This window comes from Kryptolebias marmoratus, linkage group LG19 (genome assembly GCF_001649575.2).
Source record: "Kryptolebias marmoratus isolate JLee-2015 linkage group LG19, ASM164957v2, whole genome shotgun sequence".
Taxonomy (NCBI): Eukaryota; Metazoa; Chordata; class Actinopteri; order Cyprinodontiformes; family Rivulidae; genus Kryptolebias; species Kryptolebias marmoratus.
Genome location: NC_051448.1, coordinates 6,320,063 through 6,343,883, shown reverse-complemented (window position 1 = coordinate 6,343,883; position 23,821 = coordinate 6,320,063). Strand labels below are relative to the sequence as shown.

At 37.8% G+C, this 23,821-nt stretch overlaps 3 protein-coding genes across 3 annotated transcripts in view; 2 read left to right on the top strand and 1 right to left on the bottom strand.

The window, feature by feature from the left end:
* Positions 1-99: 99 nt before the first annotated feature.
* LOC119617997 (NADH dehydrogenase [ubiquinone] 1 beta subcomplex subunit 1-like) lies at positions 100-1,949 on the top strand. Its single transcript, XM_037981620.1, has 3 exons — positions 100-241; positions 1,044-1,188; positions 1,768-1,949. The coding sequence occupies exons 2-3, from the start codon at positions 1,049-1,051 to the stop codon at positions 1,802-1,804; spliced, it is 177 nt and encodes a 58-aa protein (XP_037837548.1). The 5' UTR covers positions 100-241; positions 1,044-1,048; the 3' UTR covers positions 1,805-1,949.
* On the bottom strand, positions 1,824-7,437 carry riox1 (ribosomal oxygenase 1). Its single transcript, XM_017411760.3, has 15 exons — positions 7,299-7,437; positions 7,020-7,175; positions 6,749-6,888; positions 5,828-5,927; positions 5,360-5,473; positions 5,139-5,245; positions 4,957-5,064; positions 4,631-4,665; positions 4,190-4,368; positions 3,053-3,157; positions 2,839-2,980; positions 2,637-2,757; positions 2,457-2,556; positions 2,296-2,382; positions 1,824-2,192 (listed from the first exon to the last, which is right to left on the bottom strand). Exons 1-15 carry the CDS (start codon positions 7,395-7,397, stop codon positions 2,118-2,120), a joined length of 1,668 nt encoding a protein of 555 aa, XP_017267249.1. The 5' UTR covers positions 7,398-7,437; the 3' UTR covers positions 1,824-2,117.
* A 1,016-nt stretch (positions 7,438-8,453) lies between these two features.
* The window catches only part of extl3 (exostosin-like glycosyltransferase 3), a 28,481-nt gene continuing 13,113 nt past the window's right edge, over positions 8,454-23,821 (top strand). Inside the window, exon 1 of the mRNA XM_017412030.3 lies at positions 8,454-8,665. The gene's annotated coding sequence lies outside the window, so the exon portion shown is untranslated. The remainder of the gene's footprint in view (positions 8,666-23,821) is intronic.

Below are 23,821 nucleotides of genomic sequence, written 5' to 3'. Positions count from 1 at the left end.
GTTGTATCAATATAAAATAAGTTCGTGTAAAAATATTTTTTTTACATTAACTTATATTATTTTAACATTTTATCCATAAATAGAAGGGTTATGTTTTGTATCTTTTTAAAAATATTGCTAATAGAAAAAGAAATAACAACGTGGGAATTATTTGACAAAGCCCTTCCTTGTTTTGCGCTTGGTACAGTCCAATGTCCTTCGCTTGGAAAACCTAAAGGCCACGGTTTGGTGCTGGAAGAAGGTATTATTTAAAGCTATTTATGCATTGTCTCGACTTAATTTTTTGACTCTGAGTGCTGTAACATATTGATTTTTGTGAAACCAAGCAGTCAATAATTACCGTTTGTAAACAAAACGCTAGAACATTTGCTAATTAGCATGCTGGTTAGCATGTTGGCTAATCGGGTTCTGAAAGTGGGTAACGAAACCTTTTAACTGCTTTTTGTTGGTCGCTGAATATTGTTTTAATGAGAAAAAAGAAAGTGCAATAATGTTCGGGGTGGTATTTTTTTATGCGTAGCTGTTTCCTTGACGAATCCCACACTTATTTAGAGAATTAGGTGTTTGCATGCTGTCCAATACATTGTTTTTATAAATGAGCTTGTCAGTACGCCTAAATAAATGTCTTAACGCTAAGGTAATGTGTTTTACAAGTAAACCGATAAGACCAGTTTTCCGTAAACATAAACAACCTTAAGCCGCAGTGAGTAAATAACTTGCAGGTTTAATGTACACCTTAAATAGTCTCACGTCAAAGACCTAATAAAATTACTTCACCGATTTCAGTCTCATCTTAAAGTTTTTATGACTCAAAGCAAATGTTGCAAAATCTCAGCCTGTCCAAATTGGATGCCTTATTTTAGCCAATATTGCTGTAAAAATCTGTTTTTAACTGCAAAACGGTCAGTAGCGGTTTCATATTATTTTGGTTTAGCTCCAATTATTCTGTGAGTGACAAGTTTTGAAAAACCTAAAATGTAAGCATCAACTTTTATATACCGAAACATGAAACTGGTGCGTTCCTTTGCTTTTGCTTTTTGCAGGAACAATGCTCAATTTTGCAGCAGCAAAAAAGATAAACTGGGCACACATCTTGGTTCCCATGGGCTTTGTGCTTGGATGGTACATGGATAAACAACAAGATCAGAAGCTGACGGGTTTCAGGAACAAAAGTGCATTGTACAAAAGGTAAGAAAAGTAACTAAGACCAACACAAAGTAGGAATCTTACAAATACAAATATCCAAGACAAATGATAACACATACACGACGGCATCATAACTGAAAGGCGTCCTCAAGCTTTATTTTACTTTTTATATGTGCAAATCTTTATCTTAATTAAAATTTCCTGCTTGAACTGCTCTCAATTAAAAAAAGAGAATCTATTTAAAACTTTGAAATCCCTAAAGAGTAAGTATAAGTTATAAGATGTCTCCCATCACTTGAGGTTCATTTTAACTCTGCATGTTTTTAGATTTTTACATCATGCTTCTGTCTGAGGTTTCAGTTTCAGAAGCACGTTCTGATGAACATTTTAGGTATCAAGCTCTACTAAAATACCACTCTATAAAGGAAACATCACAAAAAGTAAAAGTGACAAACACCTTTTTTTTCTGAAGTAGGCTTCTGGGGAAAAAGCCCCCCCAAAATTTAGTTTTTGAACATGATGATAAACTTTCTAATCACAATGCATGCACAGTTTCAAGTATTATCATAACAAATATCCTTGAAACAACCAAGATGAAACTAAAATGTTTTTTCTTTGCAGGGAGCTGAAGCCTGGAGAGAAGGAAACATGGAAGTAGATGTTTTTCTGCTTGGAAAATTCTGTCGTCTGAGATGTGAATGATTGATGGATGGTCCTCAAATCCCATCATTTAAGAAGGTTCCTGTACATGTTCTTTTTGAGTTGTATCAACTAAAAAAATAAACATGCCCTTTCTCATTAAACTGTTTCAAACAACTTTTTTAATTTATCAAACATGGGTTAATTGAACAACAGGGACCATATTCAGATCTTTCAGCATCAGAAGACTGACTACACAGTTCACAAAGTTTTGTATTAAACAGCTTGTTTTGTTTAAATGTTATATGAATCTATTCATGTGCTCGGTGTAATTAAGCGATCTGAGGTGACAGAGGTTCTGCAGTGTGGATAATCCCCTTCTCAAAAAGCAGTTCTGCCAAAGCAATCTGCAGGGGGAAACAAATCATCAACGATTAATTTCACAAACTTAGATCCTTTCTGCCAATAAAAACTTCACAGAGATGACAGCGTCTGATCATAAGAACTTACTCTGTCCTGAGTGGAATCACACGGCAAGCTTCCTACAGTCACAAAGTTGGGATACGAATGGATCAGAAACTCGATGGCCTCTGTGTGCTAAAAGGAATCAGAAAAAGTAAGATGGATGTCATCTTTAGAATGATGATGAACTTTGAGAGGAAAGTGTCTACCTCTGTTTGGATTTCAACACTCTTCAGCTCCTCTTTGTGATAAACTCTGGAGTTCTCTGCTGTGTAGTAAAGATGAACAGTGTCTCCATCGCTGCCCAGCCTGGTAAAGAAATATTCTGTAAGCTAACTTTTGTAGTTACAGATAAAAGGGATACGTTTTTTAGTTTTTATCTGTGTTACCTGGCACACCCTGCTCGAAGGATTCTGATTTGGGTCTGTGTCGTCACTTGTACACCCACATCCTGAACCTTTCCGCCCTCCCATCTAGCCGGAGCTCCTTGGGCACTGGTGGCCAGTTCGTCTGTGAGCGGTCGTATAAATGGTTAGAACCTAAAACTGTCCTTTCAGGCTTTCTTCAGCTTTCTTCCTCACTGACTCATACCTGGAGTCAGCACTGGAGGCAGACAGTCATGGAAGAATTCCTTGGCTTTCTGGTCGACCGCAGCATCCACCGGGGCGTAATCCGGTAATTTCTTCATCAGAGTCTTCACACGGGCGAGGAATTTTTCCCTGTGAGTGTTGTCCTGCACAAAACCAGCTTCAGCCATTAGGAGCTAAGTTACCACATTTATTAGAGTTAAAAACTAAACTCGTACCTGATCAGAGTGCTGCACTCCCATGTACGTCAAGTAATCTAAAGGTAAACCACGTCTGAACTCCACGTCCTCCTCCATGGCGATTTCTAACGCTGCTGGAACAATCTGAGAAATGAAACACGAGCTTTGAGTGGAAAAGGAAACTATTAAAGGAAGAGATGAGTAGCTGATTTTGTTTGTCTAAAGAGCCATAAACAGTACAGTTAAAGACATTAAAGGGTCTCACAATGACTTAGAAAATATATTCCTCTGAGCAGCAAACTTTTGGAGTTTTTTTTTTTTAGTTTTTGGTGATAGGTTAGTCGTACAGTTAGCTTAGCTGGTCAGTTTACAATTAATATGGTTAATTGTATGTAAACTGATATTTGTGACAAACTATAGGTTTTGGTTCATGGTAAAAAAAAAAAAAAAAAAATTACAGTGACCTTACATAGCAAAAAAAGTGCACATCTCTTTTAGTTCAAAAACTTGATTTAGACATCTCAGATGTTTATTTTTTCCCGTTTTCACTTACCTCAGTATCTGTTTTCACACCGCAGTGTTTGGATTCACTCTAAGTGGTTTCGTCTTCATTTTAGGAGCTCAGAGACTGAATGGAGCTCAGCCGAGGGCTGCTTCTGGCCCCCGGCCTGCATTCTGTCAACTCTCCAGTAGTGCACACGTGGGCAGCTTTAATTGACTCCTTGAGTCAATTAAAGTTTAATTATAGAAGTCCTGCTCTAATTTGTCTTCCTATTTGTTTTAAAGTTGATTCAATTAAGAGAATTTGATTATGAGACTAATTTTATTTGAGCGAAATAGAAAAACCTTTTTCACGTTGACAAGAGGTGGCATATATTAACCTATTCAGGCAGAAATCTGTTTTTTTAAAAAGGATTTTTTTTTAATTTTAGAGATTTCTAGAAAATGTGAAAATCCTGAAACATCAGATTGAATCAAATATTTGTTGTTGCAGGCCAGGAAGGACTGAGTGCGATATTTAGAGCAAAGAAAAAGTAGCAAGGTAAGAGTAGATAAAATTTTAGACAACTGGACTTCAGAGCTCCTGATGCACCCGAGCGACGCTGTGACCCTCTGCTAATTCTGTTGCTCTCGTGCTTATCTGCAGTGGTCACTCTGGGAGTCAGAGGCTCTTACCTTCTGCAGCAGGTCCCCCCAGCTGTTCTTCTGGTACGAGGAGATGGTGATGTGCAGAGAGTGTGCAGACGGCAGGCAGTTGCCCTGATGGATGAATCCTCGAGGGAAGTAAAGCAGATCCCCAGCTTCCAGCACCACGTCCAGGATCGGCTTCCCGATTTCTGACTGGTCAAAGTTCGCTGGAGAGGGATCACGAACGAGTCACCACTGAGAAATGTTTGCTACCACGTTTAAAAGGCTTTAAAATAATTAAAAAACACTGCATATTTGAAATAATTGTTTTAATAGTTGTTGTACATAGAGTTACTTTCCACTCTGCAATGGGGTTTGAAGAAAATATATTTGCACATCTAAAAATCCTGTTTTTGAGTAAACTGGTGTGAAATGTTTAATTACACAAATTATATTAAAGAGAATATATATATTTATATATTTACTCACGACTTGAAAGTACAGGCAAAACTTCATCTTCTGACCTAAAATGGGGAAAAAAAGGATGAAATCAGCATTCACTTCTCTAGTTTATAATAATTGGTTTTATTGTAAATAATTTCTACACGAACTTGGTACAGTTATTTGTTTATAGTTAACTTTACACTGCTTTGCTTGAAATAAAAATAAATTTGACTTCTCTCTAATAATCCCATTAAAATTAAACTGTTTAGTGAACCAATCAGGTGTTTTGTTCCTTCTTTGAACTGCTATGTAGAAATAAAGTAATTCCAAAGTGGTGCTGCTCTCCTGAGAGGGTTCCAGCTGTATTTCACCTTGGGTTGTAAACGCGCCAGTGTTTCTTCCCCTCCAGCTGAATCACAAAAGCCTCGATGTCGTCATAATGCGGAGCAAAGCCCTGTGTTCCAGGTGGGGTCAGGTATCTGGTTGACGAAAACAAAACAATCCTTTAAATCTGAACCATTTCCTGCACCAGACTTTTGTCCCTGAAACCTACACGTTAGCTCCAGCCATGCTGCCAAACTGCTCCTGGAGGATGGAGAGAACGTTCCACACCGTGGAGGAGAACGCCTGAGGATTCAGCATCCGGATGGAGCAGCCGCTCTAAAGAGGAGAGATATGGGACAAAAACTTTCTAAGAGAAAATGATTACAGAAACTGGAAATATTCACACATTTCATGTAAATAAATAAGAAGCTTTCGTCATTGCATTCTCACATCGTAGAAGTCCCAGACGGTGAACGGCAGAGCCCTCCCTGGAGGATTGTGCGTCTCCCTCCTTCCGTTAATGTAGCTGGTCACATCCAGGTTCACTCCATACTGAACATTTTCCTTTATTAAAAGATCAAAAACTCACTGGTTTAGTTTTTTAGCTGACTCAACTATAATTCTTTCATTTTAGTAAAAAAACAAAACAAAAAAACAGAACCTGATCATTTTTAATTTCTGTAATTAAAGATAAAACAAAGATAAAGAATTTTCTTACTTTTAACCCCTAAGCAAAATTACTGCTGTTAGTCAGAGAGAAATATTTCCTCATAGAAACAGTCGATTATCATTCTCCAAATCTTTTTATCCTCCAGCTGTTTTATTTTAGACACATAATTGCTTCCTTATAAGAGCTTAACAAACTTCTTCATATCCCATTTTTTTAAACATAACTCCTAAACGGTTTCAGATTCTTACCTCTCTCAGTATGCGATCAAACTCAGCTGTTGAAAACAGTCCCTTGTAGTAATCTGGATTGTTGCGTTGAACAAAAATGGGCTTCTGCTCCCACATTTCTCTAAAAGAAGAGAGACAAAAAAACATTGATATTAATCATTCCATTGTGCTACAGGGCTGAACAATCTTTTTTCACACTCGTTATATAGTGTCTTATGTTTTACTTATATTTTATGCAAAACATATTGTTTATTTTTGACTAAAAGCCTGTAGTAATCGTTACATCTTTGTTGTCTGGTACTAAATGTAAGCAGCATTTTGTAGGGGAGTGTTCAGTTTTCAATGAAGCTGCTGTTAAATACAGTTGAATCTTATTTAAGAGGATTTTCTGATTTTATGCAGGCTCATTTTAAATCAGCAACAGTCAGCAGACTCATATAAACATTTCCATTGGTGGTTGATCATCCACAGCAATAAAATTACAGAAATGAAACCATCTCTCTGTGGGTCGCTTCTCATGTGCAGTAGGTAATAAGCACCAAATCTGCTCCCACAAAGAAAAGCTTTTAGGTTTAAAGCAGCACCAAAACCTTGAAGGATCACTGATGTGTGGGGATGTGGGAACAGGCAGATTCTATCCATTTACCTGGATAAAAACTATCAGATAGAGGAACTGTGGGAAGAAACAGAATAAGAATGAGAATAACTCTACGACATACGGATCCCTTTTTTTGATACCACCTGCAGAAATTTAGCGTGTAGCTCGAGGAGGACCTGAACAAGTACAGACTGGAGAATCACGCATTATAAACTAAAACTTTTTAAACTGGCCATTAACGCCTCTTTACAACGGACAAATGCTCACAACATGTACAAGATTTGATAAGTGAATAGGAGCTTTGTTAAGGATTCCTGGCCAAAGAGACTGCAGCAGAACCCTACCTGAAAAAGTCCCTGTCAGGAATCGGCCTGATGAGCCACTGAAAGAGTGTTCTTGCTCTTATTCTGCTGTTGTTGACTTTCGTCAGCTCAGTCAGAACAGCATCTAAAGAATCTCCAGTGACACAGTCCTCCACCTCCTCCTTTAAAACACAGAAGCTCCATTAGGAAAAACACATCATTTCAAGTAATACCAAGTTTAGTTTAGTAATAATTCCACTTTTTACTTTAAGGACAAACCGTGTCGACATTAAAAACACCAGCAGGTACCTACATTACCAGCAGTTACAGCCTGCAGCTTCTCTCTATGAGATGCTTTCAGAAGCTTCTTTTTCAGTTTCTTCTTCTTTGCTCTCAGTTGGGCTTTTGATGGGTTTTCATTAGCAGCCGGAGCTGCTTTGTCTTTTTTCTTTTTCTTCTTCTTTTCTACCTGATAACATACGTATTATGAAGATAAAAGAACTTAAAACAAAAACGACAAAAAATATGAAATGCTTTCAACACTAATCCAACAGCGGGCGTACAGTCAGAAATTAAGAATAAATGTATTCACCTGTACCGGTGGAGAGGGTTTTTTAGCCGGAGGGGGCTCATCTGATCGCAATGTTTCGTACAGAGAAAAGGCAGACATGTGTTTTCTGTCCATTTTCATGATGAGACGTCATCAATATGCGACGGTTTCTTCTGCGACTCCTCTGGGGTTCATTTGTTCTGTTTTGGACTCACTGCTGCCCCCCTCAGACTCAGCCTGCGAACTGCATAATAATAATAATAATAATAATAATAATAATAATAATAATAATAATAATAATAATAATACAAAGTAATTAGTAACAGCTGATGATAATAAGTAATAATTAGTTTTATACCTCAGAGTTCTTAAAATAAAAAAAATTATATTTATTTAATCACTTTATAGTTAGTTCAACCTTATTCTATGAGCATGATTTTAGAATATAATACTTTCTGACTGTTTATTATATTTATCATTTTTTTTATTTTATATAGTATTTTTTTATGTTTTTGTTACAATTGCATTTATATGTTAAAATTAATTAATATCTGCTAATAAAAATATGTTATAACAAGTTCTAAAAGTTGCTAATAATCCTGTTATAATACTGACCTCTGCCAATGATGATGATCTTTTCGGTAGCATTGTTTGTTTGTTTGCTTGCATTTGCACAAGATTCCTCAAAATGTAATAAACAGATTTTTATGACATTTTCAAGAAATGTTGAGGTTATCACTAAGAACAAATAATAACATTCTGGTGTTGATCGGGATCACAATTCGGCTCCTACAGTTTTTTAATGACCGAGTGGCCGTGCAGGTTTGCGCTTTCAGATTTCCTCACAGTGACTACGTCACGTGATGACATCACACAACAATGATGTCGTCGTCACAATAATCTTGGCGGCCTTGGCGGCTTGCACACGGAGTGCTTCTTGTAAAATATTATTCTCATTAATATTAATAGTCATATTTTTAATGTATTTAGTTAGTTAGGTCAACCTTATATTATGAGACTGTTATTTTATTTAATTGTTTTTGTTAATGTTAATTTTATATCTGCCTGCCTATATAAGAAGTAAAGTTTATTTGGAGTTTTACTTTTTCACCGGCAGTACTCGCCTTGGCCACCAGGGGACGCCGCCTCCCCGTGTTGTGAGCGGCGCAGTTCGCTCAGCATCGTTTCCCACAATCCTTTGCGCCGCGTCCAGCCGTCTCTCTCCAACAATGCAGCTTTTAATGGAGCTGAGAGCGCTGCGAGATGGAAACGGTGCAGCAGCGCACAAGGTTGTCCGGGGACCGTAGTCGTTAAAATTTAACCCTGGGAGCTTTCCGCCGCCGGTCGAATCTCTCGGGCGGGCTTTTTACCTCCGTTACTTGACGCCCCGAGCCGTTCCTTTACCTGAGGTGAGTAGCGCTCTTCAAGCTAACGTTTGGTCCGTAGTTCAGAGTAAATTACATTTTGTTATGACCAACTGCTGCTGGCGGCTAGCAGGCGAGCTAATGGGACAGATGAGACACATTTCTTCTTTTTCTTTTCAACTCTCTGCCCACCTTTATTATCGTAACACTATGTCCCGACGCCGTCTTTGTTGTCGGACATTTCTAATTGGTTTTGAGTTACAAAAAAATAAAAAATAAAAATAGGTCTTGAAGGCAGTTGGGTTCATTTCTGCAGCCGCTACAAGCCGAGTGTCTGTTTTGCTCTTATTTGGGTTAAAAACACGTCAGCCCCTCTTGTTGATGCAGTTTGAACTACCAGGAATGCCAGCCCCCCCTTTAAATATGTCCATTCAGATATTACTTAATAATTTCAATTTTCCTCGAAAACTTGTGTTCCTTCCCCAATTCTTTAAATGTTAATAAAACACCAACAAAGTGTTTATTTCCTAATTTCTGCAGCATGCAGGTTGCCGCATGTATATATTTTAATATCGCAAACCAATTATTAATACTTATACAGTCAGTTAAACACTTTAAGTGGAGTTCATACTTTTTTTGCATTTTTAACCTTATCCTCACCGTTGCACTAAATTATACATGACTGATTCTGTATGGAAGGTTTTAAATAATAATTAGGAGCAGCTTGTAAAGTTAGAAAATGTGTCCAGCGGTTCATGAGATGCTTTGTAAACAGAGCTGATGGAAAAGTTTTAAACTCAGATCCTGTGTTCTCAGCGTGTGTGTTGGGGCTCAGTCTCAGCTACTACCACACCAAACTGTGGGGTAATATCTGAAGAACTGACTGAGTTATCGTCATTTTTGTGTCTGTTAATGTCAGCTGGCTGCAGCAGCCCTCTTCAATCGAGGTGACCCCTAAAGTTAATCAGCTGTAAATGCACATTCAGTGATTATTTTATGCAGCTTCCGTTAAAATTTGTCCAGTGGTTTGTGAGATAATTTGCTAACAGACAGCTACACAAACACACTCCCACAGACGGAGGCAAAAATATTGAATGAATACAGTTGGTGTTATTTCACATTGCAGATTCCCCTCTCTTTGTGTAGGCTTAATATCTCCTTTTTTACCGTTTCTGACAGAAGCTGGTTATTTCCTCCTTATGCGCTTTTGCGTCAAGTCATTTTGCATTGATGCAGAAAACAAATTTTAGAGCCATCCTGTGTAAACATTTGACCCAGGACAGTTTGGCGGCGTGAGCTCGGGGCAGATGTGAAGCCAACAGGTGTTACATTTTTCAAGGTATCCGGTTTTGTCTCTGTCTGTCCTCGGCTGTCCACCTCGTCTCTTTGTCAGAGCTGTCGGCCCAAGGCCCTGAGCGGAGCTGATTTGTGTCTGAGCAGAAATCTGAACCTGCTCCATCACAGAATCCTTAAAATGAGAATGGAGAAAATTAGCTGTATGCCTTTATTGTTGGTTAAACTGAATTGATTCTGCCTCATGTTTCAATGTTTTTTTTTTTGCTAAATGTAAAAGCAACTGCAGTGCAATTTTAATATTCTGAAATCAGACTAAATGTGGTATTCAAAGAGTTAAAGCACAACAAGCACAGACGTTATCTTCGGCTTATTTTTTTTTTAAATATTAGAAAGTTTAGAAGCCATTTTAGTAATTTGAACTTTCTGTCATTTTACTCTCAGAATGGACCATCATGTAAATTATTATGCACCACACAGGGCAGCAGGTTTCCCATTGTGGAGAAAAATATTGATCTTTTATTTTCCCCAGAGGAGTCGCCGCCACACTTTCTCTGAAAGATTTCTCGTCCTTGTGGTCACATTTCGCCACAGTCGCCCTCTGCCACGGCACAACAACAGTGATAAAATCACTGTCAGGATGTTATACTCGTGCATAAAAACAGGACTACAAAGAAAGCTGTAAGGTATTTGTAAATTGTGAGCTAATGAAATGTCAGCAGCAAATTTTATTTATAGTTGATAAACAAATCTGGAGTCAAATTACCCATCTGTTAAAATAAAGTTGGGGATTTTTAGGTACTTTAATTACAATACAGAGGCTTTTTATTCTATTATAAACAGTTATACTTAAAACTGAATTATTATATCTAAGTAAGTAAACATTGATTTATATATTTTCATGGTTAATAAAGCATGCATAACGGTATGTGTCCAACAACGGCTGTTAATCACATTTAGCATAAATGCTAATCTAATCTGAAAATCCCACTGAAAAGCTAACGCAATTAGGATTGTTTTTAATCACAGGAAATTTGTACACAAATTGAACGTTTCAAAGTTGTTAATAAAAAGATTTATGTTGCAGTAACTTCAGCTGTTATTTATAGATTATAAACTACGGCAACTCTACTAGGACAAACAGCAACGTGCAGATACTACTCTCCTAAAGCGGCAGCACGGATGAACAAAATAAATTTTTGACATTTTCAAAATCGATTCAGTCTTCCGTGTCTGCAATGTGATTTGTTTTAAAAAAGATTTTCCCTCCCACCCCTAATTAAGATGGAGCTCGGCAGAAGTTGCATTAGACAGCATGATGTTAAATTTGTAGTTGAAGCATCTGCCCTTGTTTAGGGTGATTTCACCAAGTATCGTGGTCTCACTGAAGCTTTTTTGACGGCAGCTGGCAGGAGAAGCACCACGGTTCTAATTCAATGAAGATTTTTTTTTTCTTCAGCTCTGCGTATGTTTTCCAGCTCTACACCTCAGGTCATGCTCACGCTGGCTCATTGCCTTGGCTTCACTGAAACTCTCCATTAATATCATTAGTTACACCTGTGGTTTTCTCTGATGTCAAGAGCCAAAAACTATCTGCAGTGGAAAGGCTCAGCATGGTCAGAGGAAGATATTTTAGGTCAAATATAGTTTGGTTTCCCTTCAGACCAACAAAGAGCAAAATATTACTGAAACATTTGTGTGTTATTACTTATGTCCAAATATATGTTTAAAAGAAAAGTTTTGCACTAAAGATAAGAGTTGTCCACGCTTCTTTCTAGGCTTTATCCCAGAAGTCAGGCTTTATCTTAAATCAGTCTGCAGCTCAGGCTTGTTTCTGTCTCGGCTGTTTTTGTTGGGAATCGCTGCGTTCGAGATTGATTTCCATTTAAAATCCTTTAAGTCCAACAGAAGTTTGACTTTCAAGAAGAACGTCAGTCAAAAGCACATTTTGCTAAAAAATTTAACGAACTTTAACTTTATTTATGTGTCCTACTTTCCCGCTGACATGCACATCAAAGTGCTTCTGACAGTGACATAGATGGCAAACAGATATTCACACACATTTAGAAGTCTGTTTTTTTTAAAAAATTAAAATCTTGTGCTTGGAAATAAGTGATCTAAAATGTTTCTTTAACAGTAGCTCTGTCTAAAATGTCTAAAGTAGTTGACGGAGTCTGCCAGTTAATGGCTGATTCATACTGCAACAATTACATTTAATTGATATTTTTAACATTTAGTGCGACCATCAGAAGGAACAGAGTGATGAAGTGCATTAAGGCAAAGAAATGGATGTGCATCACAAAAACTGTCAAAGCTTTTAGCTCGTTTTCACATAATCCATAATGAGAGTGACGTTTGCACCGGCTCAGACCTCTCTGTGGTTTTATTCCTCCAAAATTCTGATCCAAAATCTGTCATCTTCTCTCACCTCCTGGCAGCTTTTTCTCCGAACATGTCGACTCTGTCCGGCACGGTTTTCATTTCCAGCTGTAAAGCTGTAAAAACAGTGAAGTTCACGAGTTACAGACTCGTTCCTGCGAGGAAAGTAGTGCCACGAAGCATCACGTTTTTCTTCCTTCAGATTTATTGTTATACCTTCAGGCGATATGATGCTGTTCTCAAGACTGCTGTTCTCAGTAAAGTGAAGGAAATAAAAGAAAATGTGTTGCTGTAATCCTATGAGATCAGTCTTTGTTGTGAGTCGTAAAAACGAGCGTGACCTGACTGCCATCTTTTTCCGCTCCAACCCTGAAGATGCAGTTCACACTGAGCTAAAAGCCTGTAACACTCCGGAGACGTTGGACCGAAAAGCACCTTTCATTAAGCTGGTTCATCAGTTGCTTTGAGGAAGCTTTACATCTACCCTAACAGTTCAAAATGTGCTTTAATGGAGCCAAACTTTGGAAGGTGTTGAAATCGCCTGATGTAATGCCATCCAGGTTTGTGAACAGGGTTGGAAACTGACTCGGGGATGAGTCGCTTGAGGGCTTAGAACTTCTTGTTCTGAATGTTTATTGAAGAACAGGAGGCTGTTTTGTTTTGCGCCAGGCAAGAGATAAATCAATGGCATGACTGAAATTTCTGTTCCGAACAGATGCAGCAGCTTGTAGCTGTATGAGAGCTGGGGGGAAAAAAATGCTGGGAAAGGAGAGGGATTGCAGGACTAGTTTTACTTTCTTGCAAATAAACACCTCTGGATGCTGAACCTGTTAGTCAAGCAATAGGATTTTTCAAATTATTAATTTGGACGAACTATGTTTTCCTAATAGGGAGCTCCATTTGCCTTTTTTTCCAGCAGCCCTCAGTCTATCTCATAGACTGCTTCAAGTTAAGAAGCATATATGAAAAGTTTTCCTCTAGAGTAAACTTCTGTCCTCGTTACACAAGGATGTAGTCGGTTGGTTTTACATTTTATACTGAAGTGGGTAACACAGTCAGGCTTGACTTATCTACCAGAAAAGCAACATATTTTCAAGTTTTTGAAACTAATTTTTACAACAAGCTACAAGAGTTAGCAGATGAAATGTATACAGCCTACAGCAGGCTCATTAAGGAGGCTAATAACCCAGTGAATTAAATAACTAACACGAGCTCGTCAGGCTCACAATGATACTTTACAAAGAGCAGAAAAGCAGAGAAGTAATACAGGTCCAAATACTTTAGAATTATAAACAAACTATAAATAAATATAACTAACACAGTCTATTGACTCTGGTGTTTTAGCTCAATATTTGTGAATAGATTCAAATTTAAGCCTTGATCTAATATATCATCATAAATAATAATGGTATAAAAAATAATGCTGATCACAAACTGGTTAAAACCTGTCAGGAGTGAATGAAAAAGCTGACAGATTTTAAATAGTGACTCAGTATATTCAGTTGTTCTCTGTCGTCTTATTTACAGCGTATCTGTGCATCAAAATATCGAAGTTAAAATAAATATAAATAAACATTTTATTCAGTATTCTATTATACCTATAAAACATATTATTAAGCTATATGTGTTATTATATAGGGAGCAAAAGTAATGGTAATTCATTTTTTGTTTTTTTAAATGAAAAATCAATCTTGATGCTTTTTGACATTTTTGTTTTATTACCATAATACCGTGAAAGCATATTTTTACTCAAGGTTAATATAACATCAGAGTCTCGTACCGGCCCATACCTTCTGTAGAGGTGGCTATCCTTGAAGCGCTGAGTCCGAATCTGGTGCACAGGAAGGACACGGCTTACAGTAGTGGGGACGCTGGCGCTCAGGTGCAAACGCTTTTCGGGTGGTACAGTGCCATAACTTCCCCACGTCAGAGGCTAATCACGCTGGCCCTCCTCCCACAATCCATCAGTGTCTGGAGGACGAGGCTTGTGGGGTTCTGGCAGCTGTCGTCAGGCTGAGACAATCTGTTGTGGTCTCTGCCAGCCAGCTCCGGAGGAGGAGAGGAAGGGCTCCCGGGAGGACACAGCAAGCATGACTGCTATGGCAAGATAACAAGAGGATTTATAAGTTAGTCAGGCGTGATTTTATTACATGTTACTTCTGCTGCGTTACGCCCAACTGTTTTCTCTTTAAAGCACATTATGGATAAAATATGTTTATATTTAAGTTGGTAATATCAGATATGGTTCGATGAAGTGATGCGACAGAAAACTACCAACAACAATATTACATCTATCAATTAAAGCTTTCTACAGATTAAGTTCCTGAAACACTTATACATTTATAAATCTACTAACACTGAGCTCATAGATTACGTTTTAGATCAACTTATTCGTGCATCACAAGGAAAATAGAAATTAATACTGGCATTTACTGATATGGTGGGGGGAAAAACCGATAGTTTAAGGCAAAATCCTGAGTCAGTTTTCCTCTTCCTAGCCCATTCAAAAAATATGAATCACTGCATTTACAGTTTTCTAAGAAATTACTTCTGGTGCTGAAATCAAAGCCACAGACGTTCCAAAAATATCTTGAAAGGATGTCAGTAGCTTTGATGATTTTCATGCTAATATCATTAAAAAGCAATACATTCTGTTAAAACTGATGGATTTAAATCACTTCTGAGGTTCTGCCAGTTGTCTGTTTTTCTACATCTATTGTGCTTTTATTATATAGTCCTATTTGTGGATTTAGCTCAGTAGTTTTATACTGCAAGGCTGGCACCGAGCGGTGTTGATGCTGGGTGAGAGAGTTGGCAGAGATCTCACAATTAGGCTCAGTGGTCAAGGCAAATATTTGGAGTCGAGCTTCAATTTACAGACTGCACAGAGCGCATGGCTGTTCACAAGTTTCCAGAAGGGCAGATGGGAGGAAATGTCACTATAACTTGGCTTCCTGTGAAATATCTGGATGTAATGCTGTATGGAAAAACATTCTGCAAATGTTTTGAGCCAGTTTTCGTTTCTTAAGATTTTGTATCTTTATTAAATTGGTCTTCTTTTCTACATGAATCTAAAAAAACCATGGGAAGCAACTACAACTCCACCAGAGGCTATTATTGTTTCATATTGTGATAAACTCACATTTTTCTTCTCTCCTCACTTTATCTTTTTGTCATCACTATCATCTAAACCAGGTGTGGGCATCAAGGCCAGCGAGAATCTGTTGGATTGACCAAATATATTATCAGTATGCAGAACATGAATGCATGGCACTTGAAATATAATGGCCTAGGATTTATTTGAGGTATCGCTATTACAGCAATAACGATAAACTTTTGATATAATGTGCTGTCCTATTTGTATATATAAACTTAAAATTGGTTCCAGGCTTTCTATCTTGGGATAAACAACACTTGTTATTTAAGTTAGATGTTTGTTTGTTTATTTCTTTTAGCTTGAATTATTTAAAGGTCAGTGTTGAGTGGCTTAGCAAACAAACCGGTTCCTCTGAAAATGACCAATTGCACTAGAAAAGAATTGAAAATATGTAAATATGCCTGAAAGACCTTCAGAGAGCCTGGAGAACTGTTGATAAAGGTCACTGTAAATGTGGCCCGTTCATTAAAAAAAAAGTTAAGGTGTTTTTTAAGACTTCAGCACAGTTCTGTAAGTTGGTCCCAGAACCCATGCAGTCACGATCACACATTCGGGACGTCATTGTGTGTGTTATAAAAAGGCTTTTGAAACATTTGATCAGTGGCTTGATTTTTGAACGCTGTGTAATATTAAGTGACAGCAGCTGTTGCCATCAAAGGGATCCTCGTCAGCTTTACTTCTGCTGATCTCTCAGGCATTTTCAGCTGCTATTCTGATCCTCCGGTAACTTCATAACGGCTGAGTAATACAGCCAAACATTATCACTCTGCCATTTATTACACTTCTGTGTTTACTTTGTCAACGAGGCAAGAAACATTCATCCTCTAGAATAGCATTGGTAAATCTGAATGTGGTAGTTGTTTACTAGAAAACTCCAGATGGGGTCTAACTTGAAGTTAAAAAGGTATTTTCAGTCTGTTTTACTAAACTTAAAGTTTTATTCTGGTTAAACGGAAGATGATCCACAAAACTCATGGCAAATCTTAGATTGCTTGTTGTAAATGCGAATATAAAGGTAAAATAATAATAATTATAATTTAAAAAATCAACAATCCTTTAAATCCGTCTGGTATTCGGCACCAGTTCCTGCATAGAAAAAAGAAAAGTCAAGACTCTGGATTCAGTGCCTTACTGAGCATCATGAATTAGCTTAGATGTTAAAATTGTAAGGAAAGAGGTTTATTTGGACACATAAGAACCTTGGTGGCAGTTAACTTGACACTTATTTAATGAGTCTCCGCTGTGGAAACCAAAAACCTTCCTTTTTCCTGCCCTCTTTTTGTTCTTGTCTTTTTTGTCAAACTGAGCTGGGTTCACTTTGCTCCAGATAAAGCACGATTGTAGCCCAGTTGACTGATTAAGGTCAACTGTTTTGTCAGAATTGTAACATATTAGGCTGTAAAATGGCCCTACCTTTTTTTGATTAATGAGGAAATTTGTTAAATTAATTACATCTTGTTGCAGTCGAGCTGACGCAGTGCAGCTGGCTGGAAAAATTGTGACAAATTTTCTCACTTTAGTTGCAGTTAAAGTATTTACAGAAAGCAGTAAAATAGATTTTTGTTCAGTCTGATGAAAAAGCATATCTAGTGGTAGTTTTTAATGTTTCTCCAACATTTTTCAGTGTGCCCAATATGAGGAGAATAAAGTATGGTGGTGAAAGCAGATATTTATCTAACGTGAGAAGCTTATTTGTAGCCTGGCTTTTTTGTTTGTTTCAAAGATAATTATGCAGATGCAAAAGGGGTAAATGAGTAGCATATGGCTGCCTGTAATTAGATTTTCGGTAATGAATGGGTCAAATACCAGTTAGACACATTTAGGCACAGAAATTTCCACTGAAGAAAGTCTAAAGCTTGGCAACGTGGGATTTTTCAGTTAGGACAAGGATGAAGGTTGTTACTTTACCCATTTTTTTTTTTTTTTTTTTGCTTTTGCACGAAGGTATTTATGACTTTTGCCAAACCTAGGACCAATTTTTTGTTTCAGCTTTTGGCCACGAGAACTGGTGTTAAATTAGCTTCAACTGTCCTGGTTCAGAGAAAAGGCCCACTTCGACTGGGGACTGGGTGGAGAGTTCTGTAGACCAGCTGGGTCAACAAAAACTGATTGTCATGTTTAAACAAAGTAAAAACTGAACTTCAACATGGACTTGAAGGCAAAACAACATTATTGCACCACTGGGTCATTGTTTGTCTGTTTCCTTTTGTTTGTTTTATTAAACAATTTTATTATTATCAGTTGGAAATTGTTAACACAATTCAAATCTCCCCATAGAGCAACATTCACACATGAATTTGGAAACCGGTATTTACTGGCTTTAGTTTATTAATCTTGCATCAAATTAAAGACCCAGCATTCGCAGCATTCCTTGAAGGAGTGCATATCGTCCGCCACCTTTTAAGCCAGAGTTTTAGACTAAGATAATTTTATTTGTGTTGAGAAATGACCAAGTTATAGCCGTTTTGCTCAAACCTTGAAAATAATGTTAGGCACTTACATTCAATATTTAGGATGTCATTCTCAGACACACACACAGCTATTACCACACTAAATTCTAAGGCAGAATCTGTAAAAGTTATAGCCAGGTTTGTGTTTACTAATGTTGACTGGTTTTCGCAGCAATTATGAATTGGGCTGGCTTCTATAATCATTTATAGAGGCTCATATATTGATTATTTTCAAAAAGTTTCATTAAAATCTGTTCAGTGGTTCACAAGATATTTTGCTAACAGACAGACAAAGTTGACTACAAATAGTTGATGGCAAAATGTCAAATCTCTTTCAATCTGTTAGTGCTCAACATATGTTTTGGGGATCAGTCTTAGCTACTACCACACCAGATTTTAGGCAGCCATCTTCAATTGGGTGTATTCCAAAAGCTGATTTTCCACAAACACACATAGGCGGAGGCAAAAACATTATTGTCCACCTTCCCCCTTCAGCAGCGGGTGATAACAGTGTTTGCAGATCTCGCCGGCTGCAGCATTATTGCAGGTTAGTGTTTGACTGGCATTGAAGAGTGATTCACAAACATGGTTGCTGTTGACAACAGAGTTTATAAATGTACACTGGTGATGTAGAGACATTGGTTTGAGGGCAGAATGAGGCAAAATGCGTCTCCCTGCACTGCAGTCCATTCAGGATGCACAAGAAGAAGGTTGAAAAGGTGCCCAGAACAGATATTTACTGTATTACAGTGGTGTGTGGCTCTCATAATGGAACTGCAAAAGCAGTTCTTAGAAGGTCAAAAGTCTGAGAAATCTATATGTTAAGTTGTCTTTATTGTGTGCATCGAGCAATTAATTTTAAGCACTTTATTACAAGTTTTAATTATGCATGATGTTCAGCTAGGCCACATTTTAAACATTAACAAGCTAAAACTGTTGACTTTGCACTACATGTCCTCAGCACATTGAATTTTCCTTCCTCCCTTCTCAAGGTTAATGTTGTGGAATGTTGTCGGAAACAGATATCGTATCTTCAGTTCAGATATCAGCGGCAGCTCCGACATCCCTGATATAATTTTGCTATCTCATCAGCAGCAGCTGATGGTCAGTTCTTTTTCATTTGAGGGTGCAGGGTGTGCACTTGCATAAGCCTAATGTTTATGGTCATTTATCAGATTGTTGAAAGCCATTATTAGTTTTTCTTTCATTTCTTTGGATTTATTTTTCTCCCTTTGGTTCTGTCCTCTCTCTCACCCCTCAGATTTTCTGCTCCATCAATAATAAAAACTGTTAAACTAATTCCTGAGTGTGTGCTGCATGTCACAGGCAGCCCAAGATTTAGAGCTACAGCCGCGCTGGTCGGAAATGGGGAAAAATAATCTTTGCACAAACATTTTAGAACGATATGGAAGGCTTTAGACATTCAGGGTAAGAACAGAGATGCTGCATGTAATGTCATTAACAGTGCAGCTCATAAGTAAATACAATTATAAAATTTGAATCCATGACCGGGCCTTTGAGAAAGAGGAAATGCCGAGGAGAATAGTCAGAAAATGCCTTTCATACTACATCAAGAAAAATTAGCTGCACATTTCGCCTGGAGTGCTTTTAAAGGAAGTTTCGTTTCATGGACCTGTTTTTCAGTAACGCAGATAATTCCTGCACTTGTTTTTTTGTGTTCTCCACGGACCGGCAGACACTGCAGGTCTTATTTTTTCTACTTATTGCTCAGTGCCAAAGGCAAAAGGGCGATAATGTTTTGTGTTTGTGCATTCGTTTGTCTGTCATGTTAGCAGAATAGCTGATGAACCACTGGATGATTTTAATAAAATCTACAAAAGATTAACTTTTGGAGCCATCCCAATTGAACATGGCTACCGCAGCTAATCGACTTTAACAAACACATAATGACTCAGTCAGTTTTACAGATATTGAGCTGAAATTTGGTGTAATTGGAGCAGAGAGTCATTCACAGCACCACATGAGCAGTACCACATGAGACCGCACATAATGTTGTTTTCAATGTTTGACCAAAATGGCTACAGTTCATCATTTTGAAACTCTGGTCTAAAAGGCACCGGGTGATATGCGTTCCTTGAAGGAATGTTAGGTCTTTGGAATTTTTTAATGTTTTCATTTCATTTCATTCTTGCTCCCCAATAAAACTGTAATTCCTGGTTTCAGCCTCCTTTTGTTTGTCTGTTTGGTCATTCCTAAAAACAAATTATTGTAAGATTGGTGGTAAAGAAACTCGAGGATGCTCAGTGAGTAAAAAGTGTCAAGTGAAAAAACAACCAAACAACTAATGCCAGTGTATCTCTGTAAATGGGTTTTGGAAGCTGAGGCTCATTAGCGGCTCGTGTTGTGAGCTGAAAAGTGGGGGAAGCCTGTTTCTCCGTATGTCTGCTCCGAGTCTAATTGGCTGTCACGTTCTCAGTTCTCACCACCACACAGAGGCACTCTCCTCTCCGCGCCTCACCCCTGTGGGGCGGCCCGTGGCGCAGCGGTGAAACAGTAGACGCTTCATGGTCACTTGTGATTAGCACTCGTGATGTCAATGTGATCCATTTTATTTATCACGCTCATAGTTCTTACAAACCCTAAGGTTGGACACTCGACGTGTTATCACTTGAATACTTTTTGATCCGGTTTTCTGATCTTTTAAACACATTTTGTATTAGCTTTAATGCCAGTTGACAGCAATAAAATGAACTTGTGCAATATGAGGAGCTCATAGACACCTTGAATTACACTCCCCAGTGTAATCTTTGTCATATTGCAGCAGCTTTGGAGGTTGGAAGGCACCCAGGCCCATCTGTCATTATGAACTCATTCCTTCTCTCCTTCTTTGCTTATCTGTCTCTGCCTCTTTCTTTCTGTGTATCTACGTCTCTTGTCTGTCTGTGCCTGTGTAAAATGGTGTTTCGCAGCGTAATGAATATTCACCTGTGCGATGTTTGTTTGCAAACAACGTTTTCTGCCTGCCTCTGCTCGTCTCCGCCACTCTTGCACTTGCTGAGCTCTAAAGGTCAACACATCTGTAGGTTCTGTTCTGAGGAGGAGGAGGTCGTCTTTGTGAAAGCTGGTCTTAATTGCTCCCATTCTGGGTCATCACATCACAGCTGCAGAGAGTCATAATGGCCTGATTGGCTTAAGTTAAGTGTCATTAGATAATGAAGGAAAACCACGAAGCGGTGCTTGTTAGGCTTGTCTTAGACCTGCTGAGACAGGGTTGTCTTATTAGGGGGGAATTTACGTGACGTCTCACTGAGTTGGCATCAGTCACGGTCTACACTTGAATTAATGTTTTTAACCATTATCATAATAGATGATATCAGGAAATGTAGCTTGTGGTGCGGTTGAGCTGTAGCTTTCTGTTATCATATCATTTCTAATGAAATTAGAACAGAGCGAAGACAGATGTTTGGTTTTCCTCTTTTCAGTCGGTGTTTCCTGACCCAACGGATTTAAGTTTCTCAGATTTAGGCCATAAGGGTGTCCAAATATGGAATATTAAAACTATATCCAGCTCACAGTGACTGAGGAAAAGCTCAGGTTTGTAAATCAGTGGCTCATTTAGCTCATTTCAGTTTGCTGCTCCGTCGATATCAATCTAGTCTAAAAATAAAGGAGCTGGTTTCATTAAACATATTTAAGAATATTTTAAAATATTTTAAGAAACAGATGTCAGGCTGTACGTGTTTTATTTGATAGGAATAAATATATTTTTAAGTCATGTATTGATGCATACTGTTTTAATGAGAATTATGATTTATTTTATTTAAAGGTTACGTGTTATTGTAAATAAAGTTGTTTTATTAGGTGTTTTATCTGACATGAATAGATATGGTTTTGTCAGGTAAAGATGCACTTTGAGATTTTATGTTTTATATTATTATGTTACTGGTATTGTTGTGAAAGTTTATTTTATGAAACTTTGTGTTTTGTTACCAGTTTTGGGCAGGGAACTCGTGTAAATGAGATTTTTAATATCAACAAGTTTTTTTTAAGGTAAAATTGCAATATATTTGTCATATTGATGGTTAATGTGAATTTGTGACTGCTTGCCAGCTACTACATGCATTTTTTTATGAAAGTGACTGAAAATAGGTCAATAACAGCAACGTCCATGGAAGAGCTGTTTGGAATGAAGAAGTCCGACAGTTCTGATGCACCGCTTCGTATTTCTGCTCAGATTTGTTGAGTGAAGTATGCAGATGAAAAGATAAGTTAGATTGATACGATAAACCTACCGATCCAGAACACACTGCCCTCATCTTACACATCCCCCCCTGTGTTTGGCATCAGATTCACCTAGACCTCTTCAAGATTTTACGCTTGTCCGATTCTGCCATATTTGTTTACCTACACAGACTACGGCCAGCTTTCTGTAGATCAGTCCTGTGACTCAAGCTTCCACGTGGTTTTTGGTGAATTTAGAAAGCACTTTGTTTACATTGAGTGCTTACCTGCATTTGTATATCAATATATCTAGAAAACTACTGAAGCAAACGCTTTCAAACTGCACCATTTGATATAAGTTCAGGAAAGCCTTTATGTTTGATTTTATAGTTTACTAAGAGCACCTTTAAAAAGTTTTCAGTCGTAGCTCAAAAGCATCCTTGTTTTTGTTTTGTTTTTTAGAAAAGTAATTTTGTTTGCCTTATGGTACTGAAACTTAAAAAAAAAACCTCCACAGTCATTTCTGTAGCTTTGCTGTGTAAAACCTCTTTGAGCTGCTCAGTGAGCCCTGTGCAGATGAGCGGTGACCCGTGGCTGCAGCAGCTGCTCCCTCCATGCAGCCCTGTGACTCTGCCATCCCCTGCAGCTGCCTGACTTTTTCTTTTTTTCCTTCCCTGCACTTCCACAGAGAACGCTGCATCTCAATACCCTTCATGGATTTTCACTTAATTATTAGTAGGACAGTCTGAATACAAGGACCTAAAGTCTATTAAGGAGCATAATACAGTAGGGTAACAGGAAGGAAGGAAGTCTCTGCAAACATAAGGATTATTTAAATGTGCAGCATCTTCTCCAAAGATCAGCTCTCATTGGTGCTGCTTACAAGAATTGTGTACATTTATGCTTTTCTTTTGCTTAATTTAAGTATTAAAGTTTTAGTGCTTCCACAGATTGGCTGGTAATTGTATGTAGAAGACTGGTTCAGTTTGAATTGTAATTGCATAAGACACTTGCTGCTTGTTGCACTTGATGTGTGAATGTGTGAATTATAGAGAAACAGTGCCGTATTTAATAATTAGAATCACTGTATTATTGTTTCAGTGACGAGAAGCTCATTTATAGAGTAATTAATTTAAATATTGACTTAATGAGGTTAACTCCAGCATGGCAGCATTGTGATACTGGAATCTTTGTGGACTTTAAGTCTTGTTTCTTTCTAAATGTTTTGTGTTCGCTCTTAGTAACAAAGCACAAAAATTATTAGATAATTAAAGACGTAGCAGTCCTTGAAGGGATGCATGTTGCCCGCCACTTGCTACTACTGTCTCTCCTCTTTCTCTCCATTTAAAGTCAAATTCATTGTTTCCTGTTTTAAAAAAAATGTTAATATTAGTACTATCTGAGCTTAATGTTTCCTTAAAATAATAATTTTATAGTGTCACTGAAAGTGCTGCCAATTCATGTAGAGACTATTCAAACATTTATACAAGCACTCTTATGTCTAGGAACTTGGAGGTGGCACCCCCATTTCCTCAGTCACGCTCTGCTTTCAACACCTGCTGCTGTCAGTTTTCTTTTCATTTCAGATGAGTAGATTTTAACCAGGCCACCATCGCATACACCTTGATGTCTGCAAACATTACTATACTGTGCTTATTTTTTCTCTTGAACTTGCTATAAATTTGATAACTTTGATGTTAAAATCATTATTTAGTCATCTAAATCACATTAGAACTGTGC